The sequence below is a fragment of the Triticum urartu genome, chromosome 7A (genome assembly GCF_056163025.1).
Source record: "Triticum urartu cultivar PI428250 chromosome 7A, HENAU_Tu73, whole genome shotgun sequence".
Taxonomy (NCBI): Eukaryota; Viridiplantae; Streptophyta; class Magnoliopsida; order Poales; family Poaceae; genus Triticum; species Triticum urartu.
In genome coordinates this window covers 317283715-317305303 of record NC_141879.1, presented here as the reverse complement: position 1 = coordinate 317305303, position 21589 = coordinate 317283715, and the positions used below count along the sequence as shown (strand labels likewise).

At 49.4% G+C, this 21589-nt stretch overlaps 1 protein-coding gene across 1 annotated transcript; it reads right to left on the bottom strand.

Annotated features, from left to right (window-relative positions):
* Positions 1 to 799: 799 nt before the first annotated feature.
* On the bottom strand, positions 800 to 19901 carry LOC147959461 (uncharacterized). The gene is made up of 5 exons (XM_087532664.1): positions 19739 to 19901; positions 19208 to 19656; positions 19062 to 19126; positions 18621 to 18991; positions 800 to 1158 (listed from the first exon to the last, which is right to left on the bottom strand). The coding sequence occupies exons 1-5, from the start codon at positions 19899 to 19901 to the stop codon at positions 800 to 802; spliced, it is 1407 nt and encodes a 468-aa protein (XP_087388790.1).
* Between the last annotated feature and the right edge of the window lie 1688 nt (positions 19902 to 21589).

Here is a 21589-nt window from a genome sequence, read left to right as displayed (position 1 = left end):
ACTGGAACATGCAAATCTGTTAGTGAGTAGGCATGTTCACATGCTCGATGCAGTCACTACAAAGCAAGTCATGACAAAATAATCATACACCCATCAAGAATACATATCATAGAAGCTAGACATGGCAAGAACAACAGCATAGCATGCACGGATCAACAACAACATCCTCGGCAAAATCGCTAACAAGTAAACAATCTGCCAGGATTCACGAAATAGCAAAAGTAGAGCTCGATTGACTCAAGCTAGGGTGCTCCATAATTGCAAAAAAGGAAATGGATGGATAGAGCACCACAATATTAACAAATCATCCTTACTGATCATCCTCAAAAGAGGCACAGATCACAAGGAAACAACATGAACATATGGCATATTGATAAAACAGATCAAGGACTTAGTGAAATTCTAAGTCCCTGAAATCAGCATTAACGAATGGACTACTTTGCAAGCATGTGCTAGTCACCGCACATGTCACAAAAATATATGGTAAGCACCTCTGTAAAGATGGCAAAGCATATAACAAAACTCATGTAGAGCTCAGGAGCATATGATGCACACATTAATCCTGGCAAAAATGACAAATAGCTATTGGGTGCAGCAGATTTGACAATTAAATCAAATAGCTCTCTTCCAACAGCATCTCGGGCACGAAGATGAACTCAAATGAAAATGATGCAATGAGATGAAATGATGTACACTCTGAGGCGTACATTTTGATATGCTACACGCGCAAAACGGAGCTACGGATGCAAAGTTATAGCATGATGAAAAACGCAAAATAACTAGGGTTTCGGGTCAAAAGTCAACCCTCCGGATCTAGATCTGAGATCACTGTAGCTTCACGGGAACCGAGGATCACCGGCCGGAGTTCTTGCTCGCCGGAGTTGCTGGACGTCGCCGGAGGAAGGGGAGGAAGCCGAGGCGGCGTGATGCGGTAGCGGCGGATGGCGTCGCCGGCCTCGGGCGGCGCGGCAGACGCGAACGCCGGCGGGCGGCAGGGCGAGTGCCGGCGGTTGAGGAGGCGGAGGCCGCGGTCGTCATCGCCGAATATGGCGCGCGGCGGCACCGGGTGGCCGGGCTCGGGGAAGAAGGGTGGCGGGGCGCGGGCGCTCGGGCGGCGGAGGAACGGGCCGGGAGGGCCGGCGATGGCCCCCGCGGGCCCTGGCGGCGGCGGCAAAGTGGGCACCTAGGCGGGCGAATCAGGCGGCGACAAGTGGCGGCGGCGGGGTGGAAATGGACATGTCCGTCGGTGGAGTTTTTGTCTGGTCGCGAGGAGAGGGAGAGGGTTAGGGTTTCACCCGTGAATTTCGAAGGGGGTTCTTTATATAGGCATAGAGGGAGCTAGGAGAGTCCAAATGAGGTGCGGTTTGCGGACACGCGATCGTTATCGAACACTCTAGATGATGGAGAGGGTTTTGGTGGGTTTTGGGCCAAATTGGAGGGGTTTTGGGCTGCAACACACACGAGGCCTTCTCGGTCCCTCGGTTAACCGTTGGAGCATCAAACGAAGTCCAAATGGTACGAAACTTGACAGGCGGTCTACCGGTAGTAAACCAAGGCTGCTTGGCAAGTCTCGGTCCAATCCGAAAATGTTTAACCCACACACACGAAAAGAAGTTAGAAAGGACCACCGGAGGAGATAGGAGTGCCGGAATGCAAAACGGACAACGGGGAAAATGCTCGGATGCATGAGACGAACACGTATGCAAATGCAATGCACATGATGACATGATATGAGATGCATGACAATGACATCAACACACGAAGACAAAAACCCGAACCCGAGGAAATAAAATAACTTAGCGCCGAAAACGGCAAGAGTTGGAGTACATATAAGGTAAATTACTTCCGGGGTGTTACAACACTCCACCACTAAGAGAGGATCTCGTCCCGAGATCTAGGACTGGAAGAACGCCGGGTACTCAAAACGGAGGTGATCCTCGCATTCCCAGGTGGCTTCATGGTCAGAATGGTGTGACCACACTTTGAGGGATTTGATTGACTTATTGCGAGTCTTGCGTTCAATCTCTTCAAGAATAGCAATGGGGTGCTCACGATAAGAGAGATCTTCTTGGAGATCAATGTCTTCGAAGTTGACGGTGCGGTCAGGAGTCTTGAAGCACTTGCGGAGCTGAGAGACATGAAACACGTCATGCACATTTGCAAAGTTTGAAGGAAGCTCGAGTTGATAGGCGAGATCACCTCTCTTGCTGATGATCTTGAAAGGACCCACGTATCTAGGGGCAAGCTTCCTTTTGATACCGAAGCGACGAGTACCTTTCATTGGAGAGACACGGAGGTAAGCATGGTCTCCGATCTCGAAAGCCAAATCACGGAGCTTACTATCATAGTAGCTCTTCTGGCGCGATTGCGCTGCTTTGAGGTTATCACAAATGACTTTGCACATCTCCTCTGCCTCTGTGATCAAGTCATTTCCAAGAAGTTGACGTTCACCGGTCTCTGACCAGTTAAGAGGAGTACGGCACTTCCTGCCATACAGAATTTCGAATGGGGCCTTGCCCGAACTTGCTTGAAAACTGTTGTTGTAGGAGAATTCGGCGTATGGAAGACAATCTTCCCACTTCATACCGAAGGAGATCACACAAGCCCTGAGCATATCTTCAAGAATCTGATTGACATGCTCGACTTGACCGCTAGTTTGAGGATTGAAAGCTGTGCTGAAGCGGATGTTGGTGCCCATGGCCTTCTGAAAAGAATCCCAAAACTTGGAGGTAAAGATGCTGCCACGGTCTGAAGAGATCACCTGTGGAATGCCATGCAGAGAGACAATCCGAGAGGTATAAAGCTCCGCCAATTTAGCTGCAGTGATAGACTCTTTGATAGGCAGAAAGTGAGCGACTTTAGTGAGTTTGTTAATGACAATGAATATAGCATCATTGCCACGCTTGGACTTTGGAAACCCAGTAACGAAGTCTATCTCAATGTGGTCAAACTTCCATTCTGGAATGGCAAGAGGTTGGAGGAGACCAGATGGCCTTTGGTGTTCTGCCTTCACTCCTCTACAGACATCACATTCATTCATGAACTGAGCAATCTCGCGCTTCATTCGAGTCCACCAATAAGCCTTCTTGAGGTCCTGATACATCTTCGTACTCCCAGGGTGGATGGAGAGGAGTGAATTGTGCGCCTCGTTCATGATAAATTTACGAAGGTCACCTTTGCGCACAACAATACTATCCTCGAAGAAGAGAGTATCCTTGTCATCAAGGCGGTAGCACTTGTACATGGGTTGACTCTTGGCAATCCCAATCTTCACCTTCTTCACCATAGCATCAAGAAGTTGAGCCTCGCGAATCTGATCTTCCAAAGTAGGAGAGACTTCAAGGTTGGCGAGGAAACCTTGAGGAACAACTTGCAGATTTAGTTTGCGGAAAGCTTCACAAAGCTCGGGTTGGTAAGGCTTGAGAATCATATTGTTCCACTAAGCCTTCCTGCTCAAAGCGTCAGCAATCACATTGGCCTTGCCTGGAGTATACTCAATACTCGGATTATACTCTTGAATCATTTCGACCCAATGAGTCTGCCTGAGGTTGAGATTAGGCTGAGTGAAGATGTACTTGAGACTCTTGTGGTCAGTAAAGATGTCCACTTTTCTTCCCAATAAGAGATGTCTCCAAGTCAAAAGAGCATGCACAACTGCCGCCAACTCGAGGTCATGAGTGGGGTAGTTCTTCTTGTTGGGCTTCAACTGGCGAGAGGTATGAGCCAAAACTTGCTTCTCTTGCATCAACACTACACCAAGACCTTGAAGAGAGGCATCGCAGAAGACCTCGAACTATTTGGATTCATCAAGAGGAGTCAGAACTGGAGCAGTGACCAATTTCTCTTTCAAAGTGTTGAAAGCGATGTCACATTCCGGAGACCAAACGTACTTGACGTGCTTCTGGAGAAGGTTTGAAAGAGGCTTCGCGATCTTTGAAAATTTCTCAACGAACCTTCGACAGTAGCTTGCGAGACCAAGGAAGCTGTGGAGTTGCTTCACGTTCTGAGGTGGTTCCCAATTCACAATTGCAGACACCTTCTCAGGATTCACCGCAATGCCCTTGGCAGAGATGATATGCCCAAGATAAATAACCTCATCAAGCCAAAACTCGCACTTTGAGAACTTGTCGTAGAACTGATGTTCCCTGAGCTTATCGAGCACCAAACGCAAGTGCTTGGCATGATCTTCCTTGTTCTTTGAAAAGACCAGAATGTCGTCGAGATAGACCAAGACAAAGTCATTTCTGTAGGCGTTGAAGATGAAGTTCATCATGCGAGAGAAAGTTGGAGGAGTGTTGACGAGGCCAAAAGACATGATAGTGTATTCATATGAACCATAGCTTGTTCTGAAAGCCGTCTTGGGAATATCTTGCTCACGGATTCGAATCTGGTGATAACCCATACAGAGATCAAGCTTGGAGAATACTTGGGCACCTTTGAGTTGTTCGAACAGCTCATTGATGTTGGGAAGTGGGTACTTCTTCTTGATAGTCTTCTTGTTCAATGGACGGTAGTCAACACAAAGTCGGTCCGTTCCATCCTTCTTCTTCACAAAAAGTACTCCACAACCCCACGGAGAAGAACTAGGTCGGATGAGACCCATTCTCTCTTGCATATCGAGTTGCTTCTTCAGCTCCTTCAACTCTTCAGGTCCGAGCTTGTAAGGACGTTTGCAAACAGGTTCCGTGCCAGGCTCAAGATCGATGATGAATTCAACTGGCCGGTGAGGAGGCATTCCTGGAAGCTCTTCTGGAAAGACGTCTTGATATTCGCAAACGACTGGAATTTGCGAGATGGCATCTAGTTCGCCCTTCTCATTGAGAGAAAACAGACGGATGGTATCATCACGAGCGGCAAAGACAATTACATCCTCAGATGAATGAGTCAATTGAATCTGCCTGGCAGCACAATCAAGATGCGCCTTGTGCTTAGAAAGCCAATCCATTCCGAGAATAAGATCAATATCCGAGTTACCAAGAACCACCGGAGAGGACAGAAACTTGTAGTCGCCCAACGTGATAGAGACATCGGGAGCAACCAAACTAGAAGTCAAAAGCTTGCCGGAAGAAACAACTTGCATGACTTTGGGCATAACCTCAGTATCAACATTGTGCTTCGACGCAATTGGGCATGACAAGAAAGAATGCGATGCACCAGTATCAAAAAGTACTTTTGCAGGAACATCGTTAATAGGAAGGTTACCCATGATGACATCTGACGAGTCCTCTGCCTGAGCTCCATTCAGCAAGTTGACCTTGGCGTGCTTGGGGTTATGCTTGACCACAACTGTACTTGCCGATCTCACAGGAGGAGGAGGGAGGCGCCTCTGATTGAAGCATTTGTTGGCATAGTGACCCTTCTGTTGGCACTTATTGCACGTGACCTCTGAAAGCGGACGGTGATACGGAGCACTCGATCTTGAAGCTTGAGACGAAGTCTTGTTCTGAAAGCCAGGGTTGGGTGGGTGGGAAGATCCACTGCCACCTTTGCTCTTCTGCTGATAAGGCTGACGGAACAGAGGAGGAGGAAGCCAATACTTCTGCTGCTTAGCCACTTGAGTTGAGGAAGAAGGAGTAGCATCTCTGGCTCGCTTCTTGGAAGCATCACACTTCAGTTGAGCAGCCTCTTGCTTCAATGCCATGTTGTAAAACTCATCATACCTCTTGGGCTCAAACAGGACAAGAGCTAGCTGGATTTCTTCTCTCAGACCACCCCTGAACTGGTATATCATGCTCTTCTCGTCAGGGACGTCCTGCTTAGCAAAGCGGGCGAGCTTCCGAAACATCTTGTTGTACTCATAGACAGACATAGAGCCTTGCTTCAGGTTGCGGAATTCCTCACGCTTGCTTTCAACCACGCTCTGAGGAATATGATGAGCTTTGAAGTCTTGACGGAATTCATCCCAGGTAATCACACAGCCTCCTCTGGAATCTTTGTACTGCTAAAACCATTCTGCAGCTTGGTCTTTGAGTTGGAAGGAAGCGAACTTGACAAAGTCCTTAGGCCTGACGTTACTGCACTCGAAATGCTTGCACAAGTCCACGAGCCAATCATCAACGTCAGTTGCCTCAACGCAATTCCTGAAGGTCTTTGGCTGGTTAGCAAGGAACTGGTTGAGTGTAGCAAAGTGATTTTGATTGTTGCCCTGGTTGCCTTGGTTCGCTTGGTTGCGCTCTTGAAGAATTTGCATGATCAACTGCATGTTTGCATTGTAGCGGCCATCACAGCTTGCCATGCCTCCGGAGGTGGAGGTGGTGGTGGCGGATCAGGATTCGGAGTCGTGCGCATTGGAGGAGCAATCCTGAAGAGGTTGACATCCATTAGCACACTGGTAGACAAAAATTGAAGCTGAACCAAACGGGTTGAAATTGCAACATATAGTCTTCACATCCGAACAAAATGAACGAATGCATTCCAATTGAAATGGTCACATATCCATAAATTGAGAAGCCACTTAGAATTTAGGTAGAGGAATAAAATTAATAAGGTACGGAACAAGAACGAATATTCGGTAAGGATCACCCAATCTCAAACCAAATATCCGTGGAAGAAGAACTAGAGCTACAAGAATTCCCACCTATTGAACTTCCGAACCTTTCCGGTTATGCAATCAGGTGTTGGGGATACAGGGGAAGCATAATATCTCACCCAAATCTAGCAAATCCTACATCCAGCTGTATCCATCCTTCAACTCATAACCGAGAAAAACTTCGGAAATCGTCTACCTCAACCTTCGAAAAGCATCCGTTATACAAGTTATGGCAATACTCCCGAACTCCCGCCCCAGTACTGGGTGGCGTCGAGGTTATCTCACCAACAACTGCATAAAAGAGATTTTCGATGTCGGCGAACTAATCTCAGGTATTCCAGAACTGCAACGATAAAATTGTGACGACAACACCTCGGAGCTCAACTCCCTAGGACACTGCCACAACCCCTAAATGACAGGAGGCACCAAGAACAATGTTCTCGTCACAAATCGATCGGAACGATTCCAAGATACCCGCGTGATCCTAAAAAAAATTTAGTGAAATTTGAGAAGAGAAGAGACAAAACTCTACGTCAGGATTCCTTACCAGAGGGATGAAGGGAGTGGGGAGTAAAAAGAATTCCTAAACTCTCCGATATATAATTCCTAAATGACTCAAAACATTTTTCTAGACTCAACAACGCCTGCTAGTTCGATCATGCAGTGGGGGCTCCTAAGGTCGGGGAAGGCTCTGATACCAACTTGTAACACCCTCAATGCGGCTATATCTCCTACGTGTCGAAGCACGACTTAGAGGCATAACCGCATTGAAAGCAATGTCGCAAGTAAGGTAATCTTCACAACAACCCATGTAAATAGATAATAAGGGGAAAGGTACATAGTTGGCTTACACTCACCACGTCACACGAATACATAAATAACATTACAATCATCCAATACGCTCATGGTCCGACTACGGTACCAAAATAAAAGATCAACCCCAACATGCGACACGGTCCCGATCGCCCCAACTGGGCACCACTACTGATCATCAGGGAAAGACACAAAGTAACGGCGTGAGTCTTCGTCGAACTCCCACTTGAGCTCAAGCGCATCATCTGGAATGGAGTCATCGGGCCCTACATCTGGTTTGGAAGGAATCTGTGAGCCACGGGGACTCGGCAATCTCACACCCTTGTGATCAAGACTATTTAAGCTTATAGGTAAAGGCAAGGTAATATGTGGAGCTGCAGCAAGCGACTAGCATATATGGTGGCTAACCTGTTCGCAAAAGAGAGCGAGAAGAGAAGTCAAAGCACGAACGAATAACTATAGAACAACCTACGGCAAACATTACTCCAACACCGTGTTCACTTCCCGGACTCCAACGAGAAGAGACCATCACGGTTACACACGTAGTTGATTCATTTTAATTAAATTAAGGTTCATGTTATCTACAACCGGACATTAACAAATTCCCATCTGCCCATAACCGCGGGCACGGCTTTTGAAAGTTCAAATCCCTGCAGGGGAGTCCCAACTTAGCCCATCACAAGCTCTCACGGTCAACGAAGGATAAACCTTCTCCCGGGACATTCCGATCAGACTCGGCATCCCGGTTCTACAAGACAACTTCGACTAGGTAAAACAGATCCAGCAACACCGCCCGAATGTGCCGACAAATCCTGATAGGAGCTGCACATATCTCGTTCTCAGGGCACACTCGGATGAGACATCCTACGAGTAAAACCAAACCTCAAGTTGCCCCGAGGTGGCCCCGCAGTCTGCTCGGTCGGACCAACACTTAGAGGAGCACTGGCCCAGGGGGGTTTAAATAAGATGACCCTCGGGCTCCGGAAACCCAAGGGAAAAAGAGGCTAGGTGGCAAATGGTAAAACCAAGGTTGGGCATTGCTGGAGGAGTTTTATTCAAGGCGAAATGTCAAGGGGTTCCCATTATCACCCAACCGCGTAAGGAACGCAAAATCCGGGAACATAACACCGATATGGCGGAAACTAGGGCGGCAAGAGTGGAACAAAACACTAGGCAAAAGGCCGAGCCTTCCACCCTTTACCAAGTATATAGATGCATTAAGATATCAAGATAATATGGTGATATCCCAACAATAAACAATGTTCCAACAAGGAATGATCTCCAATCTTCACTTGCAACTAGCAACTCTATAAGAGGGGCTGAGCAAAGCGGTAACATAGCCAATCAACGGTTTGCTAGGACATGGTGGGTTAGAGGTTTGACATGGAAATTTGGGAGGCATGATAAGAAAGTGGTAGGCATCGTAGCATAGGCATAGCAAAAGAGCGAGCATCTAGCAAGCAAAGATAGAAGTGGTTTCGATGGTATGATCATCTTGCCTGCAAAGTTGTCAGAGTTGACTTGATCCTCGTAAGCAAACTCAACGGGCTCCTCGTTAGCGAACTCATCTCCTGGCTCTACCCAAACAAGACAAACAAACAAAAGGAACACAATCAACCACGTGCAAAGCTCAAACAACATGATGCAAACATGGTATGCTATGCGGGATGCAATATGTGATGCATATGCAAGATTTGACAAGGAATGATTGAACCTGGCCTCAACTTGGAAATCCAAGAGTGACACTGGAAAGGTGAGGTGATTTCGGTTGAAATCGATATAAAGATCACCGGAATCGGATGCACGGTTTGGAAATGGCAAGCAAAACAAATACGGCACCGGTCTGCGATAAACAGCAAGTAGCCATATAAATACATCAAGTTAATTATGCTACAGCACTCAAACATGGCAACAAAATACATGGCAGGGATCCACTACGATGCTTGACAAAAGATGAACATTGAGCTACGGCCAATTCATCCATTAGCAGGTTCAAACAAGCATGGCAAAAACGCAAACGATAAACAGGTTTCAGACTTAGTGAAATTAACACAAGTCTGGAATTTCAGATCAGGTAGCACACTTTGGAGCATGAAAACTATATGCTACAGGAACTTAAAATGGCAAATCAAGGCATGACATGAAGCTACTCAAAGCACATAACAAAAGTCCCTTAGTGACCTTGAGCCAAAAGAGATTAGAAAGTAAAATTGCAAGCATGTGAACATGGCAAAAACATAATCAGGTTACAGACATAGAGAAAAACTGGAACATGCAAATCTGTTAGCGAGTAAGCATGTTCACGAGCTCGATGCACTTACTACAGAGCAAGGCATGACAAACTAAGCATACACCCATCAAGAATACATATCATAGAAGCTAGACATGGCAAGAACAACAACATAGCATACACGGATCAACAACAACATCCTTGGCAAAATCGCTAACAAGTAAACAATCTGCCAGGATTCACGAAATAGGAAAAGTAGAGCTCGATTGACTCAATCTAGGTTGCTCCATAATTGCAAACAAGGAAATGGATGGATAGAGCACCACCATATTAACAGATCATCCGTACTGATCATCCTCAAAAGAGGCACGGATCACTAGGAAACAACATGAACATATGGCATATTGATAAAAACAGATCAAGGACTTAGTGAAATTCTAAGTCCCTGAAATCAGCATTAACGAATGCACTACATTGCAAGCTTGTGCTAGTCACCACACATGTCACAAAAATACATGGTAAGCACCTCTATAAAGATGGCAATGCATATAACAAAACTCATGTAGAGCTCAGGAGCATATCATGCACGCATTAATCATGGAAAAAATGACAAATAGCTATTTGGTGCAGCAGATCTGATAATTAACTCAAATAGCTCTCTTCCAACAGCATCTCGGGCATCAAGATGAGCTCAAATTAAAATGATGCAATGAGATGAAATGATGTACACTCTGAGATGAACATTTTGATATGCTACATGCGCAAAACGGAGCTATGGATGCAAAGTTATAGCATGATGAAAAACGCAAAATAACTAGGGTTTCGGGGCAAAAGTCAACCCTCCGGATCTAGATCTGAGATCACTGTAGCTTCACGCGAACCGAGGATCATTGGCCGGAGTTCTTGCTCGCCGGAGCTGCTGGACGGCGCCGGAGGAAGGGGAGGAAGCCGAGGCGGCATGATGCGGTGGCGGCGGATGGCGGAGCCGGCCTCGGGCGGCGCGGCGGACGCGAACGCCGGCGGGCGGCGGGGCGAGCGCCGGCGGTTGAGGAGGCGGCGGCCGCGGTCGTCATCGCCGGAGATGGCGCGCGGCGGCACCGGGTGGCCGGGCTCGGGGAAGAAGGGCGGCAGGGCGCGGGCGCTCGGGCGGCGGAGGAACGGGCCGGGAGGGCCGGCGATGGGCCCCGCGGGCCCTAGCGGCGGCGAAGTGGGCACCAGGGCGGGTGAATCAGGCGGCGACAAGTGGCGGCGGCGGGGTGGAAATGGACATGTCCGTCGGTGGAGTTTTTGTCTGGTCGCGAGGAGAGGGAGAGGGTTAGGGTTTCACCCGTGAATTTCGGAGGGGGTTCTTTATATAGGCATAGAGGGAGCTAGGAGAGTCCTAATGAGGTGCGGTTTGCGGCCACGCGATCGTGATCGAACGCTCTAGATGATGGAGAGGGTTTTGGTGGGTTTAGGGCCAAATTGGAGGGGTGTTGGTCTGCAACACACACGAGGCCTTCTCGGTCCCTCAGTTAACCGTTGGAGCATCAAACGAAGTCCAAATGGTATGAAACTTGACAGGCGGTCTACCGGTAGTAAACCAAGGCCGCTTGGCAAGTCTCAGTCCAATCCGGAAATGTTTAACCCCCACACACGAAAAGAAGGTAGAAAGGACCACCGGAGGAGATAGGAGCGCCGGAATGCAAAACGGACAACGGGGAAAATGCTCGGATGCATGAGACGAACACATATGCAAATGCAATGCACATGATGACATGATATGAGATGCATGACAACGACAACAACACACAAAGACAAAAACCTGAACCCGAGGAAATAAAGTAACTTAGCGCCGGAAACGGCAAGAGTTGGAGTACATATAAGGTAATTTACATCCAGGGTGTTACATAATGGATCATCAAATCCCAGAATGTTTCAAACCTGTAAACATTGAATCATACAACGGCACAACAGATCCCGCGGTATGGATCGAGGATTTCCTCCTCCACATCCACATGGCCCGCGGTGATGACTTACACGCCATGAAATACGTCCCACTAAAGCTCAAGGGACCAGCGCGGCATTGGCTTAACAGCTTGCCAGCAGAGTCCATTAGCGGTTGGGAAGATCTGGAAGCCGCATTCCTCGACAACTTTCAGGGCACTTATATATTTGCGGCCACCAGATGCCGATGACTTAAGCCACATAATTTAGCAGCCAGAAGAATCGGCCTGGCAATTCTGGACTCGGATCCTAACAAAGAAAAATCAAATCGTCGATTGTCCGGATGCATAGGCCCTAGAGGCTTTCAAACACAACATCCGCGACGAATGGCTAGCCCGGCACCTTGGTCAGGAAACGCCAAAATCTATGGCAGCCCTCACGACACTCATGACCCGCTTTTGTGCGGGACAAGACAGCTGGCTGTCTCGCAGTAGTAACATAGGAAAGAACCATGGTACTTCGGATACCAAGGAAGACAATAGCAGGTCACGTCGCAACAAACATAAGCGTCGCATTAACAGCGATAATACCGAGGATACGGTAGTCAATGCTGGATTCAAAGGCTCTAAACCCGGTCAGCGGAAAAAGCCATTCAAACAAAGTACGCCGGGTCCGTCCAGCTTGGACCGTATACTCGATCGCTCGTGTCAAATACACGGCACCCTAGAAAAGCCAGCCAATCACACCAACAGGGATTGTTGGGTGTTCAAGCAGGTCAGCAAGTTAATTGCTGAAAACAAGGACAAGGGGCCACATAGCGATGACAAGGAGGAGCCCCGGCAGCCCCACACAGGAGGACAGAAGAGGTTTCCCCCAGAAGTACGGACGGTGAACATGATATAGGCAACCCACATCCCAAGAGGGAGCGGAAGCGTGCACTCAGGGACGTATATGCGTTGGAGCCAGTCGCCCCAAAGTTCAACCCATGGTCCTCCTATCCGATCACTTTCGATCGCAGGGACCATCCCACTAGTATCCGTCATGGCAGATTCGCCGCAATGGTTCTGGACCCAATCATTGACGGATTTCACCTCACTCGAGTCCTTATGGATGGTGGCAGCAGCCTGAACCTACTTTATCAGGACATAGTGCGCAAAATGGGTATAGATCCCTCAAGGATCAAACCCACAAAAACAACCTTTAAAGGTGTCATTCCAGGCGTAGAGGCCCATTGCACAGGCTCAATTACACTGGAAGTGGTCTTCGGATCCCCGCATAACTTCCGAAGCGAAGAGTTAATCTTCGATATAGTCCCATTCCGCAGTGGTTATCATGCACTGCTCGGGCGAACCGCATTTGCGAGATTCAATGCGGTACCGCATTATGCATACCTCAAGCTCAAAATTCCAGGACCTCGCGGGGTTATTACAGTCAATGGAAACACAGAGCGCTCTCTCCGAACGGAGGAGCACACCGCGGCCCTCGCAACAGAAGCGCAAAGCAGCCTCTTAAGGCAATCCACCAGTTCGGCGTTTCAAGACCCGGACACCTTCAAGCGCGCTCGGAGCAATCGGCAACTAGACCGCCTGGCGCGATCTGAGCTCGCGTAGCAATGCGGCCCCCACCCCAGTCCCAGCCGAACAACGAAATTCGTGCCACGCGTACATAATCACGCATTAAAAATACCATGGGCACAGGTGGGGAGGGAGGCACAACTGCGGCACGCCCCAAGACGCGGCTTAAACCGTACTAGGGGCTTCCAGTTTGGTTATTTTTCTCTTTTTCAGGACCTTAATCTCTGGAAACCCTGTCCGGCAGTACTATCGCCGAACACATGATGCAGCAACCAAGGAGGCAGAAAGCTACGTCACACCACGGAATTCCTAGGTGGATTACAATAACGAGCGAAATATTTGATTTAATACTATTCCTCAGCTTGCCCTTGGAAGGGACATAGTCCTACTCTTTGCTTATTGCACCATCTGTATCATTCTGCTTTAACGCAACTTTTTGAATAAACAACGCATAACATTACGACTATTATTGCATTCTTGTTATATATATGTGTGTGTTCATTAATGACGCCTTGCAACCATACACTTTGGTACGGCCAATACACCAGGGGCTTACGTACCCACATTATGGTGTGAAAAGTCCGAACACTTTCACAAGTGCGGCACCCCGAACTTATAGCATTATATGCATCAGCTCCGAATCATGTCTTTGGTCAAATGTTGGGTTTGCCCGGCTCCTATGTTTTGGTACCTTATGTTCCGCTCTATCGGCTAAGGTAGCGCTAGGAGAACTACTGTGATTGTGCCCCGGTTCTGCTGGGCTTAAGCACCTCAGTAGAGAAAGCTAAAACTGACTGTCATGATAAGGCGAGAGACTGGTCGCTGTTCGGCGAGGTTTTCGAGTCCCTAAAGACTTATGCCGCTTAGAGAGAGGGGCCGGCCCTGTCCGGCTTAAAGGCGTGTATCGCGCCCCGAATTCGGCCTTCCGAATTCCAGGGGCTTTGCCAAAATTTAAAATTATAGAATTCTATGGCTAAGTGAGAGTGATAAAGCACTATTAGTCCGGTTGCCTTGTTCGTTGTGCTGAGCACCTCCCTCGAAGGACCCAAACATGGGAACAAGAGTGCTCAGGTTTATCCCGAACACCCCAGCACTCGTGTCATGGGGGCAGAAGCTGAGGACTAGCCATCTCTCAGATTGGATAAACAGCCAAACAAAAGGTAATATTTTAAATTCACACAAGCGTTGCATAGCGCATATGAAACAAGTTTTCATCATACAGGATCACACGAGAAAGTTTACCCAAATATTACATCCTTTGAACATTCGTCCGCTACAAGACGGGCACCCTTCAGGACACGCTCATAATAAATTTCGGGGGTGCGATTCTCCTTGCCCTGTGGCGGCCCTTCCTTGATCAGCTTCATGGCATCTAGCTTGGCCCACTGTACCTTCACATGGGCGAAAGCCCGGCATGCACCTTCGATGCAGACGGACCGCTTGACGACCTCCAGCCGTGGGCAGGCATCCACAAGCCACCTCACCAGGCCGAAGTAGCTGCTCGAAAGGGTGTCGCCAGGCCACAGCCGGACTATAAGGCCCTTCATGGCCTGTTCGGCCGCCTTGTGCGGCTCGACCAGCTGCTTTAGCTGGTCGCTCAGAGGCATCGGGTGTTCGGTCTCAGTATACTGAGACCAGAATAGCTTCTCCGTTGAGCTTCCCTCCTCGGCCTGGTAAAACTGTGCGGCATCCGACACACTACGGGGCAAGTCTGTGAATGCTCCTAGAGAGCTCCGAATTCGGGTAAGTAATCGGTAATTTACTTTTACATGCTTGCTCTGCATATAGAATGCCTTACCCGCCGCTATCTTCTTCATTACGTCGATCTCCTGGAGGGCCTTTTGGGCTTCGGCCTTTGCACTCTTTGCGCTCTCGAGGGCCGCGGCAAGCTCAGACTCTCGCGTCTTTGAGTCAAGCTCCAACACCTTGTGCTTCGTCACGAGAGCCTAGAGCTCTTGCTGCACCTCGCCCACACGAGCCTCTTGCTTTTCCCGCTCGGTGCGCTCCTTGGCCGCTTTATCTTCGGCCTTAGTTAGTGCTTGCTTCAGGGTTGCCACCTCGGTCATGGCCCTGGCAAATATACGATGATCCTGTCATTTTGCAATCGCGTCTTCTTTTATATATACATATCTATAGATAGGGTATTAATTACCCTTGTTCTCCTCGAGCTGCCTCTTGGCAAGGCCAAGCTCTTTCTTGGACCCCTCGAGGTCCTGCTTCAGTACGATGGCGTCCGCACTCAGTGCGGCGGACGCCAGCAGCGAAGCCTGCATACGCATATTGACATACTCATATTAGACTCCTGCGATATTGTTTGATCCTCTGTTCGGCTTTTCTTTGTGAACACCGAACAGAGCATCAGGGGCTACTGTCTATGCGGTAATATTTTCCTATATTTCAAACACTTACCTCAAAGCCTGTTAGAAGGCTGGCACAGGCTTCAGTCAATCCGCTCTTGGCGGACTGAACCTTCTGTATCACCGCACTCGTGATAGTGCGGAGCTCCTCGTCGATGGAAGCGCTGTGAAGCGCTTCTAGCAGATTGTCCGGCACCTCTGGATGGACAAAGGCCACCGGTACAGGCGTCTCACCCCTCTTAGAAGGAGGCCGCCTGCCCGATCCTGGATCCGCTGGAGGTTTCGGCGCGGTGTTCGGCTGAGGGCCGAACTCGGAGCTCTCAAGGGCCTTGTCCCCTCGGCTCCCGGAGTCCGGGAGGCCGCCTTGAGGCGCCTCCGGGACTGTCTCCCCTCGACCCGGTGCCTCGTGGGACAGCACCTCGGCGTCGTCCGCGGGATGAGGGGAGGTGGCGGTCGGGACTGGATCGCTATCCATGTCCGACGAGCCCAGGGAGCCGTCCGATGATACATCGATACGGGCTCGGGGCGGCCTGCATAATCATATTTTGGCGTTAGGGGAAGCAGTGCGCAAAAGGATACTATAAGTTACTCTATTGTCCGAATACTTACGACCTCCCCAGGGTCTTGGCCCTGGGCAACCGCTCGTCTTCGCCTTCGGCGGTGGCGGTGGAGCTGTCCGGAAGGAGAGTCCTTCCTTTCTTGGACCCTTCGCCCCCCCCCGGTTGGGGCGGCCTTTCTTTTCTTGTCTCCCTCAACTGAAGGGGGAGCATCTTCCTCTTCCTCCTCGTCTTCGGGGGAGGAGTGTGCCGCAGAGTCGTTGGACGATGAGTCCGATAACACCTGGCATCGAGAACTCTTTCGGGTTCCCTTGGCCTTCTTGGTCTTCTCTGGCACCTTGTAAGGAGCCAGAGTCAGCATCTCCGTCAGGAGAGTGTTTGCTAGGCCTTCAGGCAAAGGATCCGGACAGTCGATCTGTCCGGCCATTTCCTGCCAGTCCTGTCAAAGGAACGGGAGCTTAGATCCTGCATAGAGTCGAACTATGAAAAACAAGTATCCTGTAAGAGGTAAAACAGCTTACCGCGCTGGCTTGGCACTTCGGGCAGAATCTGTGATCCTTGGTAGTAGGAGGAGGAACCTTGGTGCCCCTGAATAGCACCTTCCAGGCATCCTCGTGTGTTGTATCGAAGAGCCTCTTCAGGGTTTGGTGCTGGGCCGGGTTGAACTCCCACAAGTTGAAGGCCCGTTGTTGACACGGGAGGATCCGGCGGACGAGCATGACCTGGACTACGTTGACGAGTTTGAGCTTCTTGTTCACCATGTTTTGAATACATGTTTGGAGTCCGATCAGCTCTTCCAAACTACCCCAGGACAGGCCCTTCTCTTTCCAGGAGGTGAGCCATGTGGGGATGCCAGATCGGAACTCGGGGGCCACTGCCCATGCAGGGTCACGCGGCTCGGTGATGTAGAACCATACCGATTGCCACCCCTTTATGGTCTCCACGAAGGAGCCCTCGAGCCATGTAACGTTGGGCATCTTGCCCACCATGGCGCCTCCGCACTCCGCCTGGCGGCCACCCACTACCTTCGGCTTGACATTGAAGGTCTTCAGCCATAAGCCAAAGTGGGGCTTGATGCGGAGGAAGGCCTCGCACACGACGATAAACGCCGAGATGTTGAGGATGAAGTTCGGGGCCAGATCGTGGAAATCCAGGCCGTAGTAGAACATGAGCCCCCGGACAAATGGGTGAAGAGGAAATCCTAGTCCGTGGAGGAAATGGGTGAGGAACACTACCCTCTCATGGGCCCTGGGAGTGGGGATGAGCTGCCCCTCCTTTGGGAGTCGGTGTGCGATGTCGTCGGGCAATTATCCGGCTCTTCTTAGCTTCTTGACGTGTCCCTCCGTGACGGAGGAGACCATCCACCTGCCTCCCGCTCCGGACATGGTTGGAGAAGGTCGAGGTGGGAAATGCGAACTTGGGCGCTGGAACTCGAGTGTGCGAAGGTGGATGAGCAAAGGAGTAAGAAGGCGTGGAAGAAAAGGTAAATCCTTATCCCTTTATATGGGCGGACAAAACTAAGCGTCCCCACTAGCCTGGTAAAACTCGCTTATCCCCCAAGCGTCGTAATCGATGGCGCGGTTGGGTTACCCATGCCCGTATTGATGAGAATCCCGTGATAAGGGGACACGATCTCTGCTTTGACAAGACGTGTCAAAAAACGGCCTCACGTTATGCGTGGGGCTAGTTAAAGGAAACGGTTCGAATAATCACCGGGCCGTGACATAATGTCGTTGCCAAAACAAGTCAGCAAATTGGATTTGTGGAAATATTGTTCTCTCTACGGTGGTATGTGGAATTTATTTTGCAGGGTCGGACACTATCCTTATATTCAAATTCTTCTGTGGTATATTCGGAGGAGGAACCCGCCTTGCAATGCCGAAGACAATACTGCACGCCAAACTCATTGTCATTGAAAGCCTGGTTCAGGGGCTACTGTGGGAGTCCTGGATTAGGGGGTCTCCGGATAGCCGAACTATCTCCATTGGCCGGACTATTAGACTATGAAGATACAGGATTGAAGACTTCGTCTCGTGTCCGGATGGGACTCTACTTGGCGTGGAAGGCAAGCTAGTCAATACGGATATGTGTATCTCCTCCTTTGTAACCGACCTTGTATAACCCTAACCTCTCCGATGCCTATATAAACCGGAGGGTTTTAGTCCGTAGGACAACATACAATCATACCATTGGCTAGCTTCTAGAATTTAGCCTCTCCGATCTCGTGGTAGATCTACTCTTGTAGTACCCATATCATCAATATTAATCAAGCAGGACGTAGGGTTTTACCTCCATCAAGAGGGCCCGAACCTGGGTAAAACATTTTGTCCCCTGCCTCCTGTTACCATCCTCCTTAGACGCATAGTTCGGGACCCCCTACCCGAGATCCGCCGGTTTTGACACCGACACGGCCCTTGGGGGCTACACTCTGGAAAATTTCACAAGTCTAAAGCATACTCAATAATTTTACTATACTTCATACTTGGGGGCTAGTATGGACATAGGTATATGCACAACGCTAAAGAGGGCTTGGATATCTTCATACCTCATATTTCTGCTTCATCAATTAGACTAACCCAACTTCCAAGTCTCGGCTTGTGTGAAGGCGGCTCAAATAGCCCGTGTACATATCACCTGCACTGAAGGAGGAATAGCTCTCCAGATCCAGTTTGTCCTTGACATTCTCCAAGGAAGGTGATTCTTCTTTGGTACTCTGCTTGGTCAGCACAGTTGAGGCTCCTAGCGCTATATAAGCCATCGAAGTGACAGCAATATCATCAGAATTCTTCTCAGGAGATATCTCTTCAGTTGGCTTCGCAAGAGTCGGCGGCTTAGGACTTGGCGGGTCAGGTCTGGCGGTCTGGCGGTCGGGTTTATTGGCAAGGTCTTCAGGATTTTGGATTGAAGCCTCAGGGGCGTCTGGCACCTGCCTCTCTGGCTCAGCAGCTTTTGGGTCCTTTGAAGAACCGCCCACCTTTTGCTTCTTGCCTGCCTTCTCTACGCCTCTGTGACAAGAACACAAGAGTCCATGAGTATGTCACTACAAGTAATTTATGAACAAATGAAAATACTTACCCATGGGCAATCTTGAAAGCAGGCATTTGAGTTCCAGTAGAGTCGCTGGATGACGGAGGCGTCCCCTGATAATTTGAGTCGTAAGGATTAACAGGTTGACGAGTGAGACCAGCCTTTGGAAGAGATAGAGTCGGACTGAGGGGCGCCTCATTGCGACGCTTGCGAGGAGCCGACGTATTGGATAAGCCGGCGACAAGATTTTCAGAGCCGCCACTCTGGGTCGGGTGCATTGATTCGTGCTGCTGTTTCTTCAAAACAAAGTTGGGATCCACGTGAGCAAGAGGATGAGAAAATTTCACTTTCCGCATGACCCACCGAGATTTCTTTCTTGGTAAGGGTTCTGAGCCGGATGAGACATGGATTACCTCTGCTTCTGGGGCTTGGCTTGTCTCGGTGTCATCCTGAGAGGAATCATCATCAATAAGTTTCATAAAAAGAAGGCCAAGGTAGTCAAGTTCTACCCCCGACTCATCTAGGTCAAGAAGTTCTTCTACCGTTTGTTTCTTACGGCGGCCTGTGGTTTGAGTCTTTCCTCTAGGCTTCTTGGATGGAGCGACGGTAGGAATTTTCTTCCCCCAGAAAGGAGAGTTGGCTTGTTTATACATGAGCAATAAGGTTAAAAATTGGCATACAAGAGATAGATAAACAAGATGAAGTGTTGTTCAAGGTACTTACAACTGGAGCTGGGTTAAGAGCCCAGAAAGGGCCTAGACCCATTTTGCTGCAGTTTTCCAATGATTCCCCAAGCAGCGACTTAGCAGTGTCATTGATCTCTTTGTCAGTTAGTTGTGTTGGGTTGAAGCGTTGTGGGTATTTTGTATCACCGGCATATTGGCACATTAAGCCACCGCGCCGGCTCAGTGGTAAAATCCTCCAGGCGACCTAGCGGCGGACCGGATCAATTCCGGTTAAGGCGTTGGCAATCAAAGCCCTGACCTCTGAAAAAGTGGAGGCATATTGAAGAGGTTCTGCAGTGGTCAATCAACCTGGAAGTTGGCCATTGGTGGTGTGCTAGTAGGGGGTTATTCTGTCCGGCTGGGAAGGTGTCCTTGCAGTAGAACCAAGTATAGTTCCAATCTTTGGGATGGCTTGGCAGATCGGTTGAAGGAAAGTTTACATGTCTCCGCCTCTGAATAGAAACACCTCCAAGCTCAAGACTGGGCCCATCTGACCTCTCAGTCTGGCGGTTGATATAAAAATAGTCTCTGAACAGATCAACATAGGGTTCTTCCCCAAGGTACACTTCACAAAACACTTGGTAGTTGCATATGTTGGAAACAAAGTTGGGACCAGTGTCTTGTGGATGAAGATTATAGAAATGCAGAACATCCTGAAAGAATTTTGAGCTGGGCAGCGAAAGCCACGGAGTAGGTGGTCCATGAAAACCACAACTTCACCCTCTTGGTGCTGAGAGGGAAATTTGGAGCCTGGAACCTGAGGGAGTCCTATATTAGGGGCTCCTCGGGTGTCCGGTCTATTCAATATGGGCCGGACTAATGGGCCATGAAGATAAAACAGAAGACTATCCCCCGTGTCTGGGTAGGACTCGTATATGCGTGAACGGCAAGTTTGGTCTCCGGATGTACTATTTCCTTCCTTTGCAAACCGACTTTGTACAACCCTAGGCCCCTCCGGTGTGTATATAAACCGGAGGGTTTAGTCTGTGGAGGCTATCAGAACAATCATAGGCTAGACAACTAGGGTTTGGCCATTATGATCTCGAGGTAGATCAACTCTTGTAAACCCCAATATTCATTGAATACAATCAAGCAGGGCCTGAACCTGGGTAAACATTGTGTCCCCATTGTCCCTTGTTAGCATTGATCCTTAGAACCACAGCTTGGGCCCCCCTACCCGAGATCTGCCAGTTTTGACACCGACATTGGTGCTTTCATTGAGAGCTCCACTATGTGGTCACGAAAAGCGGTTTATGGCTCGCCTTGTCATCAACAACGATATCACTTCAGGAAGGAGCCTAACTTCAGGACAGGTCATCCAGCTCGACGGTTTCACCATGGGTGCCTGCATGGCCATGACAGTGTCCCCTGCGATCGCCAAACACCACCCCCGCATCGGTCTCGACTACTCCGAAAAGATGGATCCGGTGGACATCTCATCCTTGAATGAGTTGCTATATCGCACCACTGCCCTGGGGCTTTCAACGGACTATGATCGGATCGGGCTTAAACCTGACCATAGGGAAATCAATCTCCCTCCGTTCACCCACCTGGTAGCGGTTGTCGAGGAACGAGCCAAAAACACTTCTTCCCCTAAATTAAAGACCAGCTATGTTCGAATCTCCGAACCCCTTGAACCGGATACCCTTCCTATGGATGGGACTCCACGTCCCCTGAACTTAGGGTCGGACATAGGGTCGGGGGAGCACTTGGATCTTCCCAGACCCGAACTTGTGGCTTCGGAGATTTTACAAGCTCCGGACACAATTTTGGGTCGGGATTCAAGTTTTAGCCCACCAACCCACCACAATCAATACTCTCCAAGTAATTCAGGCCCTCCAGACATATATG

What these genes read in the sequence shown, in the direction of transcription:
- LOC147959461 (XM_087532664.1), bottom strand. Translation starts at nt 19,901, where the DNA reads ATGTGCCAATATGCCGGTGATACAAAATACCCACAACGCTTCAACCCA. An exon ending in GGCTCTTAACCCAGCTCCAG is followed by an intron (nt 19,657 to 19,738) that starts TTGTAAGTACCT and finishes TCATGTATAAAC; the next exon opens with AAGCCAACTCTCCTTTCTGG. An exon ending in CTCGCAAGCGTCGCAATGAG is followed by an intron (nt 19,127 to 19,207) that starts GCGCCCCTCAGT and finishes TCAAATTATCAG; the next exon opens with GGGACGCCTCCGTCATCCAG.